This window comes from Cydia pomonella, chromosome 4 (assembly GCF_033807575.1).
Source record: "Cydia pomonella isolate Wapato2018A chromosome 4, ilCydPomo1, whole genome shotgun sequence".
NCBI classification, from domain to species: Eukaryota; Metazoa; Arthropoda; class Insecta; order Lepidoptera; family Tortricidae; genus Cydia; species Cydia pomonella.
Window position 1 is genome coordinate 24023977 of NC_084706.1, and position 22397 is coordinate 24046373.

The 22397-nt window shown below is 35.5% G+C and overlaps 1 protein-coding gene across 4 annotated transcripts in view; it reads left to right on the top strand.

The window, feature by feature from the left end:
- Positions 1 to 22397, top strand: part of LOC133517315 (uncharacterized) — a 132383-nt gene that overhangs the window by 57134 nt on the left and 52852 nt on the right. For all 4 annotated transcript variants that reach the window (XM_061850574.1, XM_061850573.1, XM_061850572.1 and 1 more), the window contains exon 3: positions 5299 to 5386. In XM_061850574.1, coding sequence (XP_061706558.1) covers positions 5299 to 5386 — 88 coding nt within the window. The remainder of the gene's footprint in view (positions 1 to 5298; positions 5387 to 22397) is intronic.

Genomic DNA, 22397 nt, shown 5'->3' on the forward strand with positions numbered 1-22397 from the left:
ACGCGAATGTTTTAAGAGCTTTATTCTAACCCAAATGAACTGGTTTATTTGACGGTGGGCCGCATAAACAAAGACACCGACATAGAAAGAGACCGTTTTTTATTGTTCTATACCGGTTAATGTGAAAATAACTTTATAGAAATGTTTTTAGAAAAGCGGTTTTACGAAAGAAACCGAAATTAAAAGATTTTGCGCTACGGTTTTGAAACTGAAGCGGTTTCCGAGCCTTGCGAGAGAAATGTATTTAACTGTCACAGACTCGAATTTGAGACTCCAGGATATCAGCCCATTACTCTATACCGCTATGGAGACTTGTGCCTAAAGAAAAATAAAATGTTTACTGAATGGGACCCACGGAACACCATTGACGATGCAGGACAGGGCGCAGGCAGACCGAAAAGGAGATAGTGGGTCGACTTGGACACATTCTATCAAAAATCGTCGCGAAATGCCAATGACAGGGTCGAGTGGAGAAAACGAGGGGAGGCTTTTGCCCAGCAGTGGGACACTGAAATAGGCTAACCAAAAAAGAAATGTGCCTCAAGGTGACGTTCGCAACCGTATTACTGCCGCGATTATGAATTTATGACGTTCATTATGTCACTCATCTTATCACGAAAATTTTCATGGCGCAATTACACGTTTTAAGAAGTTTATTGTAACCTTAAAAAACGGTTTATTCGACGAGCGACGCAACGGCCGGTCGGCTTGGTGGTGTGCCATGTAAAAATAGACACCGACATAGGAATAACTAGTTTTTATTATTTTAAACCGGTTAATTTGACAAGAACTTTTCTCATAAAAACCGGTTTAAAAATTACGGTTTTATGAGCGAAACCGAAATTAAAAGGTCTTGCGCTAAGTATGATATCGATTTGTAAATTTTAATAGGTAGGTATTGAACAAAAGTATCGTTTGAGGAGTTATTTAATAAAATTCCTCGTGTTACAGGCCACACTCAGTATAAGAATCTTGACAGTATAGTACAAATTACATCTTTCTATAATATTAAATTTGTGCGATATTTTTTGCCGTTAAATACGATAATCCGATTACACCCACCTGGCAACCTCTACTCTTTAACAATAAACATCTAATCATCGTCTGAATTTCTTTATTTCTCTCGAGTCTACTTGACTCGACTTTGACGATGTACTTACTCATTATGATTTGTTACAAAAAAACACATTGTTATGTAAATTTCAAGTGAATTGGCAAGGATATTTTTGTGAAGGAGATATTTTGTGTGGTATGTAATTCATTTTGAAAGATTGAGCGCCTCGGACATCCTTTGAACTATTTTTTAGAATATACCTACCAGAAACCAGTTTGAGCTTTGATAATAAATATTCTTATAATGTGACAAATAATACAGATAAGTAAGTATATGAGCAAAAACAAAAAAAAAAAAATTAAATTCAGCCACGAGCCAGATACTGACGTTCGCCAGCGTATGCGTAACTTACTTTCTATGCATCTAGGGGCCCATTTCGTGAACGGTATTAGTCTAATATTATTAGTGTGTTGCCATGGTAACCCGTACGACTTGACAGTTCGTGGACTGATAATATTAGTCTAATACCGTTTGAGAAATAGGCCCCTGGCTCGCAGTAATACGCGAGTACGAGCTAGGGCCTATTTCTCGATATTCAATATTATCAATATTAGACAGACGTTAGCAAATATGTAAAATCCTTGGCAATTAAGAGAGGGCATAAAGTCAGCAAATTAGAAGCAAACAAAACAACGACCTTGCAACGAATGATATGGCTGTCGCGCGGGTTTTTTACATTACTCTGAAGGAATACTTCTATTTAAAAAAACTTGTCAGATCCCTCGGCTATATTATTAGCAATTCAATACAAAAAATATATTTCTTCGTTATTCAGGGTAACGATATTAAACTGAATAAACTTTTCGTGATTTTTTCTATCGAGCCAGCTCTAACATTTTAAGGGTATGGTTGGAGTCTCCCTTTCAAATATAGTCCAGTTTCCGTGTGAATTTACGTGTCATTTATTTTGCCCTTCATTAATATGTTTAAATATTCAATAAATAATAATTTGTGTTAGCTTCTTTTAATTGTAAAGAAAATTGAATCTAATAGAGAGGTAAAGTAAAAAAAAAACTTGCTCCTTATTTTGACATCCAAAACAGATGGCGCTGTACTGCGCCATATGTTTTGCGGTCATTGAATTATCAAACTTCAACTTTTGACAGTCAAATGTTAGCGCAAAATGTATGGAGCTGTACAGCGCCATCTCGTTTACATATCAAATTCGAAGTACGAAATTGCTTTATAGGTCGTTTTTTTAGCATTAGAAAAAAAGTATTTTATGGAAAAACGAAATTAAAAAAAAAAATTACATATGAAATAGTAATACTTAGTTGTTACATTAAAATCAAATCATATCCAAACATAATAAGAATAATAAATAATTAATAATATTGACATAATAACAATGAAATCATGATTCTTAGTAAAATAAAAATTAGTTGAAATAATGAATACAAAAATAATTAATATATTAACATGTCAAATAAAATAGACTAGAATAATAATTACAATGTCTAAATTTACTACTTTTATTCATATTCCCATAAATAATGACTTTGCCGCGACTTATTTTACAAAAGTGTTTTTTAATAAAAAGATACGTCAAAATCGCTTACCTACCTCTTTCTAATGTTAAATACGATCTATATATTTTACGCATTATATGCAATCAATGTATCTTTGATGTAAGTAATGACGCTTTTGACCTTAAGATGGTGTAACGAAAATACTCGTAATGAATTCCTTTGTGGCGTAAAGTAACTTCAATGAATATAATATACTACAAATAACTCAAAGGAAGACTGAACAAAATGTGAAAGATCTTACGCTCTCAACTTTGCAGCCTTTTCCTAAAACATAGCCTAGAAAGTTTAAAGTCGCTATGATAGAACAGCTTTCGAGCGATGTTATCTACCTTTTACTTAACTGGGAACGGAAAATAACGACCCATTTCTTAAGTCACTTTAAAGGGAAATTAAGAAACATTTTCTTTATTGTTTACTCCTCTACTGTTATTTGTCATTTATACATTCATGAACATACATAATAGGTTTTGAGAATAGTCTTTATTATCTATTCCTCATAACTGCACTTGTGCTTTAAAATAGCTAAAACGATACTGCCATTAATGGCTACCAACCTAGCAAAATCAAAATTACTTAGTACAATTTTCAAAGTACATTGCTGCCAACTTAAATAAACTATTTTTTTATGTCATCACCGTCTAATGAAAGTCAATTCAAAACAAAGTTCACCACAGACAACATATTTTTGCATTTTATTTATAAGTAAGCCAGTACTCGAAGAAAAAGTATCGTAAGTAACCTTGTATAAGTAGGTAAAAATGTCCTATATTTTGACCTACTTATACAACGGTTGCATAAAATTATACATTTACAACGTTCAAAACGTCGGGATCTATTATAAATTCATTATACCCGATAGAATCCGTTTTCATTGTTTTATTTCAAAAGACCTTTTTCTGAAGTAATTTTATAGGAAAAAACCGGCCAAGAGCATGTCGGGCCACGCTCAGTGTAGAGTTCCGTATTTACTCTTCCGTCACAATAACCTAAACTGGAGCTTAAAGTATAGTAAATTCTTAACCAAGGGATGAAACGGTACCCTTCACCCGAGTTAAGCAAATAGGCAAATTTGCATAATCAGTAGAGTATTTTTTTCATATTTTTTGGACCTATGGTTCAAAAGTTAGAGGGGGGGGGACACAATATTTTTTTCTTTCGGAGCAATTATCTCCGTATATTCACTTTATCAAAAAATGTTTCTTGAAAACCCCTATTAGTTTTGAAAGACTTTTCCAACGATACCCCACACTCTAGGGTTGAAGCGAAAAAAAAAATTTCACCCCCACTTTACGTGTAGGGGAGGTACCCTAAAAAAAATTAAATTTTTAGATTTTATTGTACGACTTTGTCGGCTTTATTGATTTATATATTCATGCCAAATTTCAGCTTTCTAGCACTAACGACCACGGAGCAAAGCCTCGGACAGACAGACAGACGGACATGGCGAAACTATAAGGGTTCCTAGTTGACTACGGAACCCTAAAAAGATTTAAAAAAATTATGGCGACAATCTTTTACAGATCAATCTAGCCTCAAACTATTTTTTTTGTGCTCTATTACATTAAACGTAAGAATTCATGTAATACGCGTAACCGACCGAACAAAACCGGTATGAAGACCGGTAAATAGGATTTAAGTATGGCTCATGATTTCATTTTCTTTCTGCTGTTATTTTGTATGTTAACATTATGTACTTAATAATGAACCTCCAGTCCTCCAGGTCTGTGTTTCTTAAGTGTGTTCCAGTAAACTACATTATACTACAAATCCATTGTTTGTGTTCTAAATATTATGTTATGGGCACGTGTTTTAACATTTTTATTTGTCTACATAGTTAATGTATGTATGTATGTATATACTTTATTGTACATAGAAATAAAAACACGAAAAACACAGTTACAGAGTAAATTAAATACAACAAAGGCGAACTTATCCCTGTATGGGATCTCTTCCAGTTAACCTTTGAGGAAATGAGTAAAACAGAAGTAACGGTGAATGAATAACAAACACAAACAAAAGTGTACAATCACTAAAATTAATGAAATGCACGTTTTGAATACACATTGATACAAATATACATAGATAGAAAAATAACCATAAAATAATGCATACATATATATATAAATAAAAATAAATAAATATTCAATATATAATATAAATAAATATGAATTAATTCTAGTTTACTCGTATAAATGACGAAGCATGTTGCGGATATCATCATTGGTTTGTTTGGGACGAAGCATGTTGCTGATATGCATCTGTGGCCACCTGACGAAGCCTGCGTTGCGGATAATTTACATGCTAAGTGGATTGCTTTTAAAGTGGTAATAAAATGTGACTTACTCTTACTAATTAACTTAACTTACTTTTTTTAACATTGTAAAAAAAAATCTAGTAAGTATGTATTGACCAAAAGTAGGTACATAAAATGTATAAACAAAATGAAGATAAATTTTAAACTTCAAACTAATCCTTAAAACCTAAGTAACCAAACTAAAATTACGACTACTAGTAAATATAAAATATCTCCCCCAAATCCCCCTGCTTCCGGTGTAATTCTAGTTATACTTTTACGATTTGCGGAGAAACGTGTCATTTCTTGCTCACATTGTTTGAAAGTGTAGTTTTAAATTAGGATTTGTTTCTTTGTTTCAGAATATATCAATATTAGTGGTGCTGTTATATAGTTGGAGGATCGGAGTTAATGCCAAGCGGTATAAGGAGTTGGACGATGTTTATTATGGTGAGTTGTAAATTATTTAGATAGTAGTAGTAGTAGTAAAACACTTTTTTTATTGTACAAAACGAAACATAAAACAGGAAAAAACACACATCATTTGTACAAAGGCGAACTTATCCCTTTCCAGGATCTCTTTCGTTAACCTTTGAGCAATTGAGAAAAAATTGGAGCACGGTAGGCAGACATCAAAACTGAACTAAACGGCGAAAGAGAAAATATTAAATTTCTTAAAGATTGGTAAACGTGTAAGTCCTATAATCTACAATATATAAATGGAATATGAAATAAAACAAACATGTAAACAGTATAATATATAATACGTATATTCAAAAACTACCTAACCGCATACAACTTTTTGATTACCTAAGTTCCGTCCGAAAGCCACAACTTTGTTAAATTCGCCTTGTGACGAAAAAAAAGGACGTACGTACGAACGTACGTACTCAGAAGTGACGAACTCAGAAAGTGGCCAACTTAGAAAGTGACGTACTCAGAAAGTGCCGTCCTCAGAACGTGAATTAATTCGAAAGTGACCTACTCCGCCTCAACTTTTTTTTTGTTTTTATTTTTTCCTAGATATATCTAAAATTGCAATAAATAACTATACTATAAGTATAAATTCAAAAGACTGAAACATTCTTAATTTACCTATCCATCAAAAAATAATTGCCTGTAAATATCCATACAATCTTACTTAGCTAAAAGTAATTCTACGTCTGAAGAAAATCGTGGGCATGCCATCATTCTCCCGTCGGTATTCAGTCATTGTCAGGTAAATGAGAAACACCGCAATTATGGCGTTAATGGAAAAGCTAAATGAATGCCAAGTAATGGCTTTGTATTAAAAATTAGGAGGTGCGTATACTTATTAATAAATAAATAATTAATACAGGACATTATAACACAACTTGACTAAGCCTCAAGATAAGCTCAATAAACAAAGCTCGGAACCGGTTTAAAATATACCGGTTCATTCCGGTTTTCCTCAGAACTTTTATAAGAACGCGAACGTTTTAAGAACTTTATGGTAACCTAAATAACCTAAGAAACGGCCAGCCGGCCTGGTGTGCCACGTAAACATAGACACCGACGTAGGAAGAGACCGGTTTTAATTGCTCCAAACCGGTTAATTAGACAAAAATTGTTGTTATAAAAACCAGTTTAAAAATAACAGTTTTTTGAGCGAAACTGATATTAAAAGGTTTTGCGCCAAGCACATAATAACGGTTTAGAAATTTAACCGGTTTCCGATATAAGTACATATAAGTATATATAGAAAGTACCCATCACTCAAGAACAAATATTCGTGCACATTGCACAAATAATGCCCTTACCGGAATTTGAACCCAGAAGCCGATGCTTCATGAGGGCAAAGAGAATTTGAAATAGAGGTGTATTGCCAAAGAAAACTTTATAGGAACATAAATGTACTGCCATCTTTCGATACATAATTAAAACTTTCAGAACATTTGACTTTGATCCTTATTCTTTAACTGATATGAGTTAAATTAGTTCTTCTTCTACCTAGCGATATCTCGGCCTTTGCCAGGGTCCCCTTTCCTGTTTGCTTTCCTCCACTTTGTGCGATCCTGGGACTCTCGTGTGAGCCCGTTTACGCTCATATATCTATTACCTTACATTACATTACCGCTTTCACGACATCGAGCCATCACTTTTTTGGTCTGCCGTGGGGTCGAGGGCCGTCAAGGGCTAGGTGAAGGCATATGTTTCCTACGTAGTCAGCTGGCCTGCGACAAACGAGGCCGAACCACCGGAGGGGACATTCTTGGAGCTTTTCCGCTACGTCACGGAAACTTCAGTAGTATTTGTAGAGGGTATTTTCAATGAACTATTTAGGTAAAAATATCGTTACTTATGGATTGGGGAGTAAATTATCAGACTATAAATTACACAAGAAATCCCTTTAAAGCAACAATTAAAGTTCTTAGCGTAAAAAACCTACTTAGAAGTACAGTGCTCCAGAGCAGAAACGTATTACTTTCTGCACACTTTTTAGAACAATAACGAACCACTTTCAGAGCACGGGGAACAAAAACCATTTTTTTTATTAGTCCCGTGTACACTCCATTTTACTGTAAAATATTGATGTAATGTCGATCGATATCTGTATTTTCGCGTTTTCTTCATGCCATTAAAACGTCCAGCCTAAATTTAGGAAAAAACACGCACAAAAGGCCTTTGCCTTCCGCCAACTGTCGTTGTAGATTTAGCAAAAGCTTTGAAAATACCACAGACTATATCTAATAGACTCCGTAGTGTGAAGCGTTAAGACGAAAGTCGAGGACCCGCGTGAAATCGCCTTTTCATATTAACGTAGTCCTCATTTTCCTCCCTGCATAAACATATAAATAAATAAAATGTATAAATAAATACTTAAATATATAGAAAACATCCTTGACAGAGGAACATATCTGTGCTCATCATACAAATAAATGTCCTTACCGGGATCCAAACACAGGACCATCGGCTCATAGGCAGGGTCACTACCCACTAGGCCAGACTGGTTGTCAAATTAACATTATTGAAAAATTTAAGACAATTTGTTGTATATCAACCACAGCTATGCCCGTGCGTTAATTATTATACAATTTAGGAGCATTCAAATATTTGTATTTCTTTTGTGCAATAAAGGTTAAATAAATAAATAACAAAAATGTTGCTGTCCAGAATTTTGACATTTGCGGCAGAAAACCAGTCGGCAGCAATATCGTGCCGCAATACTGCAGCAGTAAAGCTAGTGTAGTCTGTATCCGAACGGTACCTTTAACGCATAACTGCTGTCATCACATTTAGGCATTTAAGCTTGTTGAATACTATGAATAAAGCTTCAATGCACATCACTGCCATCACTATCAACGAATGTTGATATTTTTAATTTAAATTAAATTTGCATGTAGGTACTGTATTCCATATTTAAGACGAAAGTAAAGGATTCTCCTCATTTTCCTCTCAGTATATTAATATTATTTAAAATATTTTGTCACAATTTGATGTATATAAAATGGGGACTACGTTTGTATGGAGAAGTAGCTGTCCCCTTTCTATAACTAGTGGTTCTGTCTGTGAGCTGTAGACAATGTAACATGAAGAAAATGTAAAAGTGAAAAATACTTACTTCGTCGAGTTGTTTTGTTGAACTCACAATGATTTTAAGCGCCCTAGATGCTATTCGCGCTTGTTTTATATGCTGATTTCCGAAAGCTTTCAAAAGCTGGATCGAAAAAAAACCCTATTCAATCTGGTCACAAAATTTCACGAGGATCGGTCAAGAATTGCGACCTGTAGAAGAGAACATCCGGACATACGAAATCAAAATTCCCGAGTTAAAACGGAGATATTGGCTAACGCTTCGTTCAATTATTATGGCTGCTGTGAGTGGCGACGCCGTGCGAGTTACTTGTTTCTTACGGTAATACTATTAGGCAGGCATTCAGTTTTATATCCCATAGCCTTATTTAGTCCATAGCTTTCACCCCATACCCTAGTTCATTTTAAATCTCATCAACTCTCAATAGCCCTTACACCCTGGCAGGCCTGCCTTTGCGTGCGTCCCAAGATACGGACAGTGTGATAAATCGAAAAAAAATGGAAATTCCTTCTGAGAGCCTATGTCCCTAATGAGGGATAGGAGGATATCATCATCATCATCAATCTGTAAAAAAACTCAAACACGCTGAAAAAACGCAAGTCGTGAAATTGAACGCAACTGAACTATACTGCAGCACTTGCTGTTTGTCTTTCTTTCTACCAATATTTCACATCTGGTAGGGAAATGGTCTGTGGTAAATACACAAGCGGCCAACAAAGGTGATTGTGGGCCGCAATTTGTGTATTTCTCTCGCGCAATTTCCAGGCCGGCTTGATCGATGACCGAAAGAACTCAATTGGTTTGGCCGTCATAAAATTTCAGCCTCAGGTATACGGCGTGGTGTAAGAGAATTTTTTTGTTAATTAATTCATTTTTTATGTTATAGAACCTGTTTATATCAATAATATTCCATAAAAAATAATTTAATCGAGGGCAAAAAATAAATACTTCTTCTACTATTACCAAGACTTCATGTACAGTCAGCATCAATAGTAGCGGATGAAACAACGCGCCAAAAGTATCTGATATTCCGGATAACTTTTCCAAATATAGATAAATCTCTAAAATTTACATTCAAAAGTATATCTTTTACCGTCTTAATTGTTCTACATATATAACCACCACATTTTAGTAAGCTGTTTCAGAATGGTTATACTTTTGAAACCTTGTTTGATCCGCTACTTTTGATGCTGACTGTACTTGGCGCAAAACCTTTTAATTACGGTTTCGCATGAGAAACCGTTATTTTTAAACCGGTTTTTAAGAGAACACTTCTTGTGAATTTAACCGGTTGAGAGCAATAAAAATCGGTTTCTTCTTATGTCGGTGTCTATGTTTACGTGGTACATCACCAGGCCGGCCATCCGTTTCGTCGCTCGTCGAATAAACCGGTTTTTTAGGTTGCAATAAAGACCTTAAATCGTTCGCATTCTTATAAAAGTTCGGAGGAAAACCGAAATAAACCGGTATTTACTGGTATTTTAAAAACCGGATCCGAGCATTGTAGTCGAGACTCTCGATATTTTTGCTTTGCTTATATTTAGAAGTGGAAAAACGTTTTCTATTTTTATATGGACGATCACGTGGTATATTTCCCTCTTAATCAAGTCTCAATCAAGTCTTAATCAAGTGTCAATGTATATATGTACATATTTATGTAAGTACCCATATCATACAAAGTATATGTTTAAGTTTATGATTTCATCATAGTAGGTAGTGATATCGGTTAATTATTCTCAAGTACAAAGCCTGCACCTAACAAACATCTCTTATTGACCCAGTGTTTAACTGGTAGAGAATGCCTTAAGGCATTAAGTCCACCATTTGTACTTAATATTTTATGTGCAATAAAGTATAAATAAATAAATAAATAAGTCTCCATTATCCCCCTGTATTGGAAAACATCGTTAAATACTTCGCAGGGGCCTAAACCTTTTATCAGGGTTTAAACGCAAGTAATTCGGGTACATTGCTTACCCTTCGCGGTCGATGGCTTTAGCGTTGAAAAAACCTATTCCGGGTTTTTTCCGGGATACGGGAAAATTCCCAAACGACTCGCTTTTTTTTAAAGTTTCTTTCGAAAAACACAATGCAAATTTCAGTTACCGAAACTAACAAGTTTTTTTAAAACTTCAGTGTTTTTCCATATGAATTTAATTGGGAATTTAAACAAGAAGGTTAAGGTTGCACGTTTAAGGTTTCTGGCATTTTATACATTTGACACTATCATTACTCATCACCTCATCAGTGGCATTGCGTATGAGGTATTTAATTTTTCTGATTAAAACAGCAAAAAAAAAATGAAAAAAAAAAAAACGAAATTTGGTAAAATTCCCGAAAAAAACATTTGATTTTGTCCGGAATTTTCATCCCTAGTTGGCTTGAAAACGGGTTCGAACCCAGGATTGTATTTTTTTTTCGAAGTTATGTACGAAACAGCATGTGATATTTTTGACCCGTCTCATATATCGGTTAAGTTTCATATAACACCTTGAGAGACAGAGGTCAACAACGCTCGATATTATGTATCATTATTGTAATTATAATGAATAGAGTCAGGCGTTACTTTGCGGAAATTCGTAATAATTAAATTACTTTCCTAATCCGCGAGAAGATAACGTGCTAGTTAATGACTACCCGTTATACCTACTTGCGTATTTTTGCGTGCAATTAATATTCCCACCGCAAAAATAAATACGCAAATAAATATAACAATTATAACAAAGCTTATCAAAAGTATAAAACTCGATATGTGTTTCGTCTCTCTACGAGGCATCTGTCGCGAACGTATTGCGAACCAGCTAATATTTGCCAACGTCATGGAGTAGATGGCGCTAGTAGTCACGTTTAACTTAAGTAACCGCTTCTAGGTTATTGGGATTTTTTGAGGGAAGTTGAGAGGGTAGATGAGAACGACAGTAGGAAAAAGGAGGTTGTGTGCGAACAGATCGACGCGGCAGTGATATTTGCTTTTAGATCAAGTCAAGAACGTTCTTATGGTGTTATTAGAATAATGATGTGTCTCTAGTATATTGTGACCAACGTTATCAGTACTCAGAGTGAACAGTGATCCAGTGAGGCTAATATGAACTTAAGGTAAACTTTGTGTGAGGAAAGGGGTCGCTATAAGGGGAGGTTTGGAGGCGACTATTAAGCTCAAGAAACCAGGTGGATAATCATGTGATACTCATGTTATATGTAGGTAATAAAGTCGGACACCAGCACAACTCATATCGTCATCTCACTAACATCCAGGCCTCGTATAGGTATGTAGTACATTTACATATCGCTTTCCAGTATCCGTAAAAGCATTAGCTCATTCGATAGGTTAATAAGTATGGTGAGCTTGACGACAGCATCCTCAGGACTCCCAGGAGGTGCTGGAAATGTTCATGGTGCGACGCCTGGCAACGTCCCGGGCGTTAGACCACCAACATCATTATTTTGTATTAATTATCATTATTGTCACGGTCTACAGCTTCTGCGGTGGCCTTTAAGTTGAAATTGCGCAAGTGGCTTCTTAGCAATACATTCTATTCCATAGACGAATTCTTTGATCTGCCTAACATATAAATATTATTCATTTACTATAATCTAGTCACTTGTATAAAGCATAGATACTTAAATTAAATGTGTAATAATTAAATTGAATAAAATTAATTAATTACCTAATGATATGAAAACCATCATGAACATGACATGTAACTTGGCGTTATAAATAAATTATTTGTATTTGTATTTGTATTTGTATTTGTATTTGTATTTGTATTTGTATTTGTATTTGTATTTGTACAACTTGTTACAAGCTTTGCCCTGTTTGTGTGGGTCAAAGCTAAATTTGACCCACTTCCCGGTTTCCGATTAAGCTGAAATTCTGCATACATTATGTAAGTCGGGTGACAATGCAATATTATGGTACCATCGAGCTGATCTGATGATGGGACAGGAATGGGCCATGGGAACTCTGTGATAGAACGCAACCTCATTGTGTTTGGGGTTTGTAGAATTATCTCGATGAGTATTAGATGCCTGTGGGATGAAAAGTACAGTCAGCGATAAATGCTTTGCCGAAAACTTTTTGTTTTCGTTAACACCTATATATGAAATTGCATAAAAATATTTTTATATTAATGTTAATATCCAGGGAGCAAAATGGGGACTATATGTTTGTAAGGAGAAGCAGTCATCCCCTTACCTCTTAATCAGTAGGTAGACCTTTCATTTTCCAATATTTTTCTTCCATTTCACGCAAAACTTTATCTAAGCAATAGCGAATTTCCATTAAGTAAGACTTGTAAGGATTTATGGCCCCAAAACCACGAATAAATTTCGTGTATAAGGACATATTTTCTCTCAGCCGATACAAATATACAATACAACGCTTAAAGGAAACCAATTTTGCCCGTATATGGGTGACTACACGTTCCGAATTGTTGGGAAGTCCCAATTTTCAACTACCGAATTTCACCATGACCCAATATTTCGAGTGCTCGATTTGGGGCCGAACAGTGTTTGAAATTTTGATCAGTATGCACCAAAATTTAACAAATTACTATTCTTAATTCCAGATAATATAAGACTCTAGAAGATTACAGAATTAGAGATTCTAAACCTTTTCTGTAAAGTCGTAGGTCCTACAGCCATCAAGTTCAATTTTAACACAATGTGAATCCGAAATCGAGTGCTCGATTTGGGGCCGAACAGTGTTTGAAATTTTGATCAGTATGCACCAAAATTTAACAAATTACTATTCTTAATTCCAGATAATATAAGACTCTAGAAGATTACAGAATCAGAGATTCTAAACCTTTTCTGTAAAGTCGTAGGTTCTACAGCCATCAAGTTCAATTTTAACACAATGTGAACGAATTCAAAAGGAAATTTATAGACGTTGACAGCCCGGAATTTTGCATGCGGCTTTTGACAAGTTTTAGGGAGAGTATACCACTGTTTATCGATGCTATCAATACATCGAGATTTTTTAATACTCCAAACTTTCTGATGAGGCACCCTTTTTAACGGTCGATATTGAAAAAAGTTCTAAATATCGGAAAGTTTAATGTTATATTTGCTTTATTAAAATGAGTATAAATATGAAATCTTTATATTTACTAGCGAGTTTTTAAGCTTAGTAGGTCGCAAGTGTTAATTTATTTACATAAATTAACCGCATTGAGAGAGTAATAATAGACTAATAATATCGATAAAAAGCGGTGCTCTCTTGGAAGGTATTTTATCCATTTGTTTAAATGAATCTTTGATTTTAAATCAATCTATTTCATTTTGCAATATAATTATTAAAAGTCCCGCATTTTAACCCTAAGACCCTAATTTAGTATGAGGCTGTCCCGAAAAATGGGAAATATAGGGTAACCCTACCCTCAGGTATAAAGAATGAGCAGGTATTAAGAAGAGAATGGGCGATTACCAATAATGAATGTTTAGAACTCGCACATTGCGCTGTTTAGCTCATTGTCGGGTTTATTTTTCTTTATTTTCCAGCTGTCATCATTTCTAAGGATTAAGGAGATTAGGGCAATTGCGAATTGAGAGAGTTGAAATGATAAAGCTAAATTAAAAATGAAATATATGTTGATTTTAGGCTAAATTAAAAATGAAATATTGTTAATATAATTATAAACAATATTTCGTGTCAATCGTGTAAATTAGGTCAAAAATAATTTATATTATATTAAAAACAACAAAACCAAAACAAAGGGTATAGCCGGGTAAGCATGGCCAAACTGCCTTTAGCGAAAAAAAGAATTTCCTTTTACCAAAATTAAGCCTTAAATGCTTCAGGTTAAAAAAATGCAAAAAAAGAAAAATATTTTTATTTTATTACAGCCAAAGTACTAATCCGATTTCTTTGTAATTTGGGTATGTAGTATATTATTATTGTATGTTGTGTTTCCTGTATTTAATATATATATATATATTAATGTAATAGGCTGCAAACGAGCAGACGAGCCGCCTGATGGGAAGCAGTCATCGCCGCCCATGGACATAAGCAACATCGGAGGAGCCACTTATGCGTTGCCAACCTTTGAGAACCCTAAAAACCTGCTTCTTGAAGAACCCTATGTCATAGCGCAAGGGAAACACCTCAGAAGGTAGCTCATTCCACAACTTGCACGTTCTGGGAAAAAACGAGCGAGATGCCCGTTTGTTCTTGGTTTGCCACGTGTCGAGCAAGTGAGGATGAACTTTGTTTCTTTGGCGGGAGGTGCGGTGATAAAAACGTGACGGTGGCACCAATTCAAAAAGTTCTTCAGAACATTCCCCATTGTACAGACGGTAGAACAGGCATAGAGAGCCAACGTCTCTCCGAAGACTGAGAGGTTCCAAACCGACTGTGAGATCGGGGTCACCAACAATACGAACTGCCCGACGTTGGATGGAGTCAAGTGGAAGAAGTTGGTATTTCGGTGCTCCAGACCAGAGGTGAGAACAGTACTCCATATGTGGTCGAACCTGCGCTTTGTATAACGAAAGCCGGTGACCTGGTGTGAAGTACTGTTTCGCTCTATTGAGCACCCCGAGCTTCTTAGAGGCCAGTTTGGCTTTGAGTTCCAAATGGCCCCGAAACTGGACTTCGTTCGTAATGTCGACACCGAGTATCCCGATACTCTTAGAAATGGCAAGGGGAATGTTCTGGAACTTAGGCGCTAAGACAAATGGGGTTTTCTTAGCGGAAAGCGCGCAAAACTTGTGTCTTACTGGGGTTAAACTGGACGAGATTACGTTTACCCCACTCGGATACCTGCTCAAGAGAGGCCTCGATTTCGGACACAAGTTGCATTCTGCATTCCAACACCTGCTCACGAGAGGCATTTGCACGACCTGTATAGAAGCTATCACCCGTGCTGTCATCTGCATAGCAATGGATATTGCAAGTCAATAGCATATCATTGATATGAAGGATGAACAGTGTAGGTGACAGTACAGATCCTTGGGGTACGCCGGCGGCGGGGGGTGGGCCGGAGATTTGAGCATTGTCTGTCGATGACAACTGCAATGCTACGCCCAGATAGAAAACTGGCGACCCATGTGCATAGCCCTTCAGGAAGCCCGTACGAGGGAAGCTTGGAAAGAAGCGCCTTGTGCCAAACCCTATCGAAAGCTTATTTCACACCGTGCACGAAAATAGCATCAGATAATTATTAGACAAACATAGCTAGCATGTATATTTTAAAACAATTTTAATTTAATAAATCGGACAGAACTAAAATAAGTAGGGGACTTGACCGTGACGTCATTCCATATTGGCAAATCGTTTCGACAGATCTAAAAAAGAAACTGATTTGATTAGTACTGTCCTAGCCTATTGTCCACATATTTGTATTTTTTAATTTATTACTTACCGTCCGTAATTGCCCGACTCTCCCCTACATTACTGCGGCTTTCGCATCATTGCTCCAATTGTGAAAATGCCGTTATTTTTCAAGTAAAAAAGCTTGTTAGGGAAGCTTTTGTGTCTAGAAAATCGTCTCTTTGTGCTTATTTCAAGTTCAGAACGTTATTACGAGACATTTTGTATTGTGGTAAATACACCAATTTGTTCTAAAACGCCAAGTAGGTAGGTATGAAGAAGCGAACAAATGTTGAGTTACGACAAGAAAGATAGCTCTAGATATAGTAAATTACTATAGAAGCCGGGAAACGAAGGGTTGCAGGCCAAGTAGATATAGACGGCCGAGGGTAACGAGGTCGTATTAGGGATACGCGGCCGGCAACCCTGTTTCTCGCCGATATTTGTATAGTGCTTTTCTCCAGCTTGCAATGAAATAATAATAAAAATAGGATAATGATGATGATGATTGTTTCATATCCTAATATGATAGGTTGGTAATTCAGTGCGTGGTGTTATTCAGTATTGAAGGGGAACAAAAAATAGCTTATTTTAGCGCTACCACGCACGCCATTCCGCTTATATTTTTTTTTTCTCTCCTAAACTGCGCGTCATGGCACAAAAACAATCAAATTTTCGTTCGCCTTTCGATAACCCTTAAATACTTAATAATAAAAAAAACACCAAAAAAGAAAAAAGCACAGGCATCCCTATATACTAATTTATTCGCTAGTAAGTCTAATTTGAAGTAAGTTATGTAAACAATTTATTGCAAATTTGAGAAAATAACTTTACTGTGGAGGTTGTTCATCTACTGTGTGGTAACAGTGAAATATTGCGGCTTTATATTTTACAGAAACAGATCACTCAAATATGTTAAACCCTAATTGAAATATAAAATCAGAGATTGTTTGAGTTGTAATAAAATTCAATAGGCGAGAAATCGAGAATCATATGAAAAAAAATACAGTAATAATTAGGTAAGTATAATCAAATTTACAACTAGTGGCTTGAAACTAAATAAATGTATGACTCCGCTATATTCAACAGTTTCCAAAAATTGAATCGACAAGATAATTGTTTGATCATTCAACCAGCTCACAAAATTTCATGAGATTCGGTTGAGAACTGCGACCTGTAGAGGACATATGGCCCGATTCGAAGAATGATTAAGACACGTTTAAGATCTTGGAAAGATCTTTAAAAGATCGATAGCTAAACGATATGTCAAAATTGACGTTTATTTCGATTCCGCTGTGATCCCAATAGGATCTATCTACGATATTTCTAACGTCAAAGTGACATTGGTGGCCCGAATCGAGCTGCTTGTGTCAATAATACGACATACAAACGATATCTAAATGAGAACTTATCTAAATCAGAACTTATCGTTATCGTATCTCATTCTTTGAATCGGGCCGATGGGTACATCCGGACATACGAAAGAATTATTCCCCAAGCTCAAACAGAGATCTTCCCTAATCTTTGGATACAATAAAATGGAGAATCTCATGTAACTCTCATAAATTGTAGGTACCTACCAAGACCATAAACCAATTGATCTTTTGATTGAATAAAAATAGCAAATGCTACTTTTATTTTATACTAATTTACAGTTAAAAACGTTTCAGAACTTTTGAGGCACACCTGTTTCAGTAGATCCCCCAGTTTTTATGATAAACCTTTAAATTGATCATCATTCGCTTGCCCTTATCCCATTTGGGGTCGGCGCAGCATGTCTTTTTCTTCCATATCTTTCTGTCACCCGTCATCTCATCGTTCACTCGCCTTCGTTTCATGTCATCTCTCACACAATCCATCCACCGTTTCCTAGGTTTTACTCTGCCGTTCCATCCCTCCACATTCATTCGTAATACCTTTCTCGTCACATGACTTTCATCCCTCCGCATCACATGCCCATACCACGCTAGGCGATTCCCTTGATATTGATCCCTTTAATAATTCGATATCTAGTCTAAAAATGCTAGTGAACGTGAACCCTTTTTGTTACTTACTAAGTTAGTACTTATAGTTGCAATGAATATAGGCCTCTTTGTGTCGAATTTTCTAAACATGTTGGCCCGTTTTCATTGTCCGTGATTATCATGTTATTATTCTGGATACCAAAGCTGTTTATTTCAACCTTTCTTACTTTGTTAACTTTATTTATACCTACTAAATAACCTCCAAGTCCATTTGTTATTTATCTTTGTCAGAGATATTGGATACATTGTGAACAATATTATGTAATATGCTTATTACCACTGTTTGTGTTCTAATAAAATAATAAAATAATTTATGAACGTAAAGTCGGTTTACATACTCTAGAAAGAACAAATTGCCATACCAGGCCAGGTACAGGAAATACAGCGAGTCCTTACTTATTCAAAACCTGCGGAAGCTGTTTTGAATAAGTAAAGTAAAGTAAGTAAGGAAAGACGCGATTCGGTCGTAAAATACGCTTTGTAACTCTATAAGGTAAGCGCATAATTTATTTTACTTAAAATCTAGATCTAATGCCTGGTTCACATCTATTTCAGTATAATGAACATTGCCTTGTTTGAAAAAACAGTGATTCTCTATCAATTAGCTGTGTATGTCGTATTCCTATTAACGGTCACCCTCTTTCCTTTATTTAGAATTAAATATAAATAGCGATTTGGTAGAGTATCTACCACTGTTTTTCAAGCCAGGCAATGTTATGCATAGTTAGGCAATGTTGAAGTAGTTGACGGTAGCATTCTAATCCGGTGATCGAATTCGCTACTATTCCAGTAAACATTCCAGTCCAGTGACTGGAATGATAGTCTACTTTTTGGTTCCAACTCGCCCAATCCAGCGCCATTGGAATAATGTAGACAACCAATCCAGTGCCGGATTTAGACATTAAATAGTGAACACGTATTGTTTTTTTAGGGTTCCGTACCTCGAAAGGAAAAACAGAACCCTTATCGGATCACTTTGTTGTCCGTCCGTCCGTCTGTCTGTCAGTCAAGAACATTTTTCTCAGGAACACGTGGAGGTATCAATAAGCTGGTATTTATATCAAATACTCAGGTCTACTGTCCTTTAGAGCTGTGAAAAAATCAAACTTCTAATGCAACGCAATCAAAAGATAGGTACAGCCGTTTATGCCGCAAATTTTCGACACTTGCAAGGGAATCAAAACCTACAGGGTACTTACTTCCCGTAAACTCAGAATCTTGAAATTTGGTACGCAGCAACGTCTTATGGCACAAATAAAGGAAAAAAAAAGTAAAAAAAAGGAAAAAATGCGAAACCGTAAATTTACGTACGGAACCCTCGCTGCGCGAGTCCGACTCACACTTGGCCGGTTTTTGATAAGTAACAGTCTCCATAAATTTACTGGGTACGTGCAGAAAAGCAGAAACGTCACTTTTGACACTGGGTACGGGCGTCTAAGTACAAAATCATTACTATAGGTTCTTACATGAGTTTGTATTGATAATATTTACCGCAAACCAAAAATAACCGTCTGAGATTGACAGTGGCATATCTTATGTTTGCTCTGTGATCGTAACTTGCATTTTATAGCTTTTCTTGTCATCAAAACACGACCAGCGTCGCAATAAAAACTCAATTTTCTTTCACATAAGTTTCTTTTAGTATTTATTTAGAGTCGTTAAACATGAACCTTTTCGCCTTTTTTTACGCAGTTCTGTGAAATCCTTTATTATTAATACACCAGGTTAGTTACCACCTTTGTTTGCGCAAAAAATACAGTTTTGCCGTTGCCCCGGGCAGTAAGGTGAATTTGCTTAATACGAAAGTGGAATATACACGCGAAATCGGTTTTTCATACAAACATAATCCTCATTTTCCTCTCTGGATATTAAGGGGCTGTCAACACCCAATGTCCTTGAAATTGATGTTACTTAAACAGTTTTTTAAGAAAGACTATTTGTTTTAGTCAAGTAAGAAAAATATATGTTCATATTAATTATATTTCAAAGACCGTGGTTGTACTCGATACACGATTGAACGAAATCGGCTCGATAGAAAATAATTGCAAAGATTGGTCTTAAAATCACAATTAAACGGTTTTATGTCTTTATTATTTGACTTATGGGTCTGCAAGTAAAATCACAATTTCAAAACATTTATATCTAAACCGTGGTTGAGTAAAATATTACACTAATAATCCACTTTTTTTATTTAAATATTTTTCTTACTTGCCCAGGCCCAGTAACATACGACAGTGCTATCTCATTTACTCCGATACAAATAGACAGTGTGGGCGCTTTAGGTATTGACAGCCTCTTAACGTTATTGAAAATATTTTGAGACAATACCATTATCAGAGTTAAGAGCATTTCAACATTTGTATGAAATCTGTTTTTCTCATATATTTTAAACAATAATCAAAAAATCGAAAAAAGTCAAACGTAGGGGCATAGCTATGGTTAATATACATCAAATTATCGAAAAATATATATATTTTTTTTATGGAGGATAGGCAGGCGTTTGACCACGATCATTCCTGATGGTAAGTGATGATGCGTCTACGGTGGAGCACGCTTACCTATGAGATACCTATTTACTCTAGCCTTGAAGAGATTCAGATTGTACTCATACGGAAACACAGACTCGGGCAGGGCATTCCACTCCTTGGCAGTTCGCATAAGGAATGTTGAAGCGAAACGCTTCGTGCGTATTTGTGGAATACCTACCGTGAAGCGATACAGTATACTATATACTGTATATTTACCATACAGTATATATTCAACAGTATATAGTCAACATACGGAGAGGAAAATAGGGACTACGTTTCTATGAAGAAGCGGCCGTCCCCTTTCCTCGATGTGACGACGAGGATAGGATCCCCTGGCGGGCCACGTAAAAAAGCCCAGCGGGCTACAAATAATAATAGAATATTGAAACATGAATCAATCCTCCTTGTTCAATTCCGTCTAGCCCTATTTTCGTTTTTTTGCTAGAAGTTTCGTTGAACATCATGCTCCAGTCGTGACGCCTCATACATCACGGGATTATGGAAATGAGAGTGATGTATCGCGTATAATTTAGGAGCGATAGGAATTAATTTGCAGCGAATTGGGAAAGTAACAAGTTTTTTTTTATATAATTTAAATCTGTTCACAAAATTGGGTACTTGACACAAGTTGAATATTATAACAAAATCTAGCTAAATGGATAGAAAATGAGCCATCCATTATACCATTTTTGGAATTTAAAAAGACATTGAGATTATAAAAAAATACAAGGCTCCAAAAGATCAAACAATAAAATTGTTTTAAACTTTCAAAAAGGTAAAAGAAAATGGTGCCATTCGATTCCTTACATTTTATTGTATAACAACTATATAGTTGTTATTGCGTTTATGTATATACATAATTTCAGGGTCAAAATAGCAATTTTTTAATTAAATTAATTTTAATTTAATTTTTATAATTTTTTGTTAGAAAAATGCATGTTTTTTTGATATGAAATAAACAGATTAAATTTTTTTTTTTTTTGATCTTCCATACATTTAGGACAGACTTATGTAATGTGACGTCACATTACAATATCATTTTGTTAGAGGCGTTTCAGCCGTCGAGTGCGAGCGGCAAACCTCTGAACTTTGTGTTGCTTAAATGCCATGAATCCTATATAGACATTTGATCCTCAGGAAAATCAAGATTGATCTATACCTCAGTGCACGAGGCAGGAGAGTTGATGCTCATAACAACAAAATTATGTACCTAATAACAGCGAGATTTTGAAATTAGTATTATTTTTTCGTACTTAGGGTTGCCACGACGTATCTGAAATAAATGAGAATATCCGCTGATCCTAGTGTTGTGAATTTAAGCTTCGAGGCGTAAACTACAAGACTCGAGTCTCGACTGCCGAGTTTAGAAGCCTTGAACTTTAAAGCCTCGCTTGTATAAGCCTCAAATTAATAAGTTCGCGTTACTGCTTACGATCACAGAAACCTTGAGTCTTTAGGCCTCAAGCTTTACAGCCTCCTTTGAAGGTTTGAGTCTATAAGGTTTAGAGCATTTAAGTCTTACAAACTTCTAACAAACTTATGCCATATTTGATAGTTATATACGGTGCCCGTGAGGAACCCGAGCGATTTTAACAGCGTAATCCGGTCATTAGAATAAAAAAAATATTGTATAAATTTTTATGAAATAGGGGAAAAAGAAAAAATATATTTGGATTTGGATCGCATTTTTTAAAATATCAATTAGAATGGATAAACAATACCTCGAAACGTAAAGTTAAAGATTTATTTGATTTGGCGACCGATTTGGCCTAGTGGGTAGTGACCCTGACTACGAAGCTGATGGTCCCGGGTTCAAATCCTGGTAAGGGCATTTATTCGTGTGATGAGCATGGATATTTGTTCCTGAGTCATGGGTGTTTTCTATGTATTTAAGTATTTATAAATATTTATATATTATATATATCGTTGTCTAAGTACCCTCAACACAAGCCTTATTGAGCTTACTGTGGGACTTAGTCAATTTGTGTAATAATGTCCTATAATATTTTATTTTTATTTTTATTTTTTTGACTGCAGATCA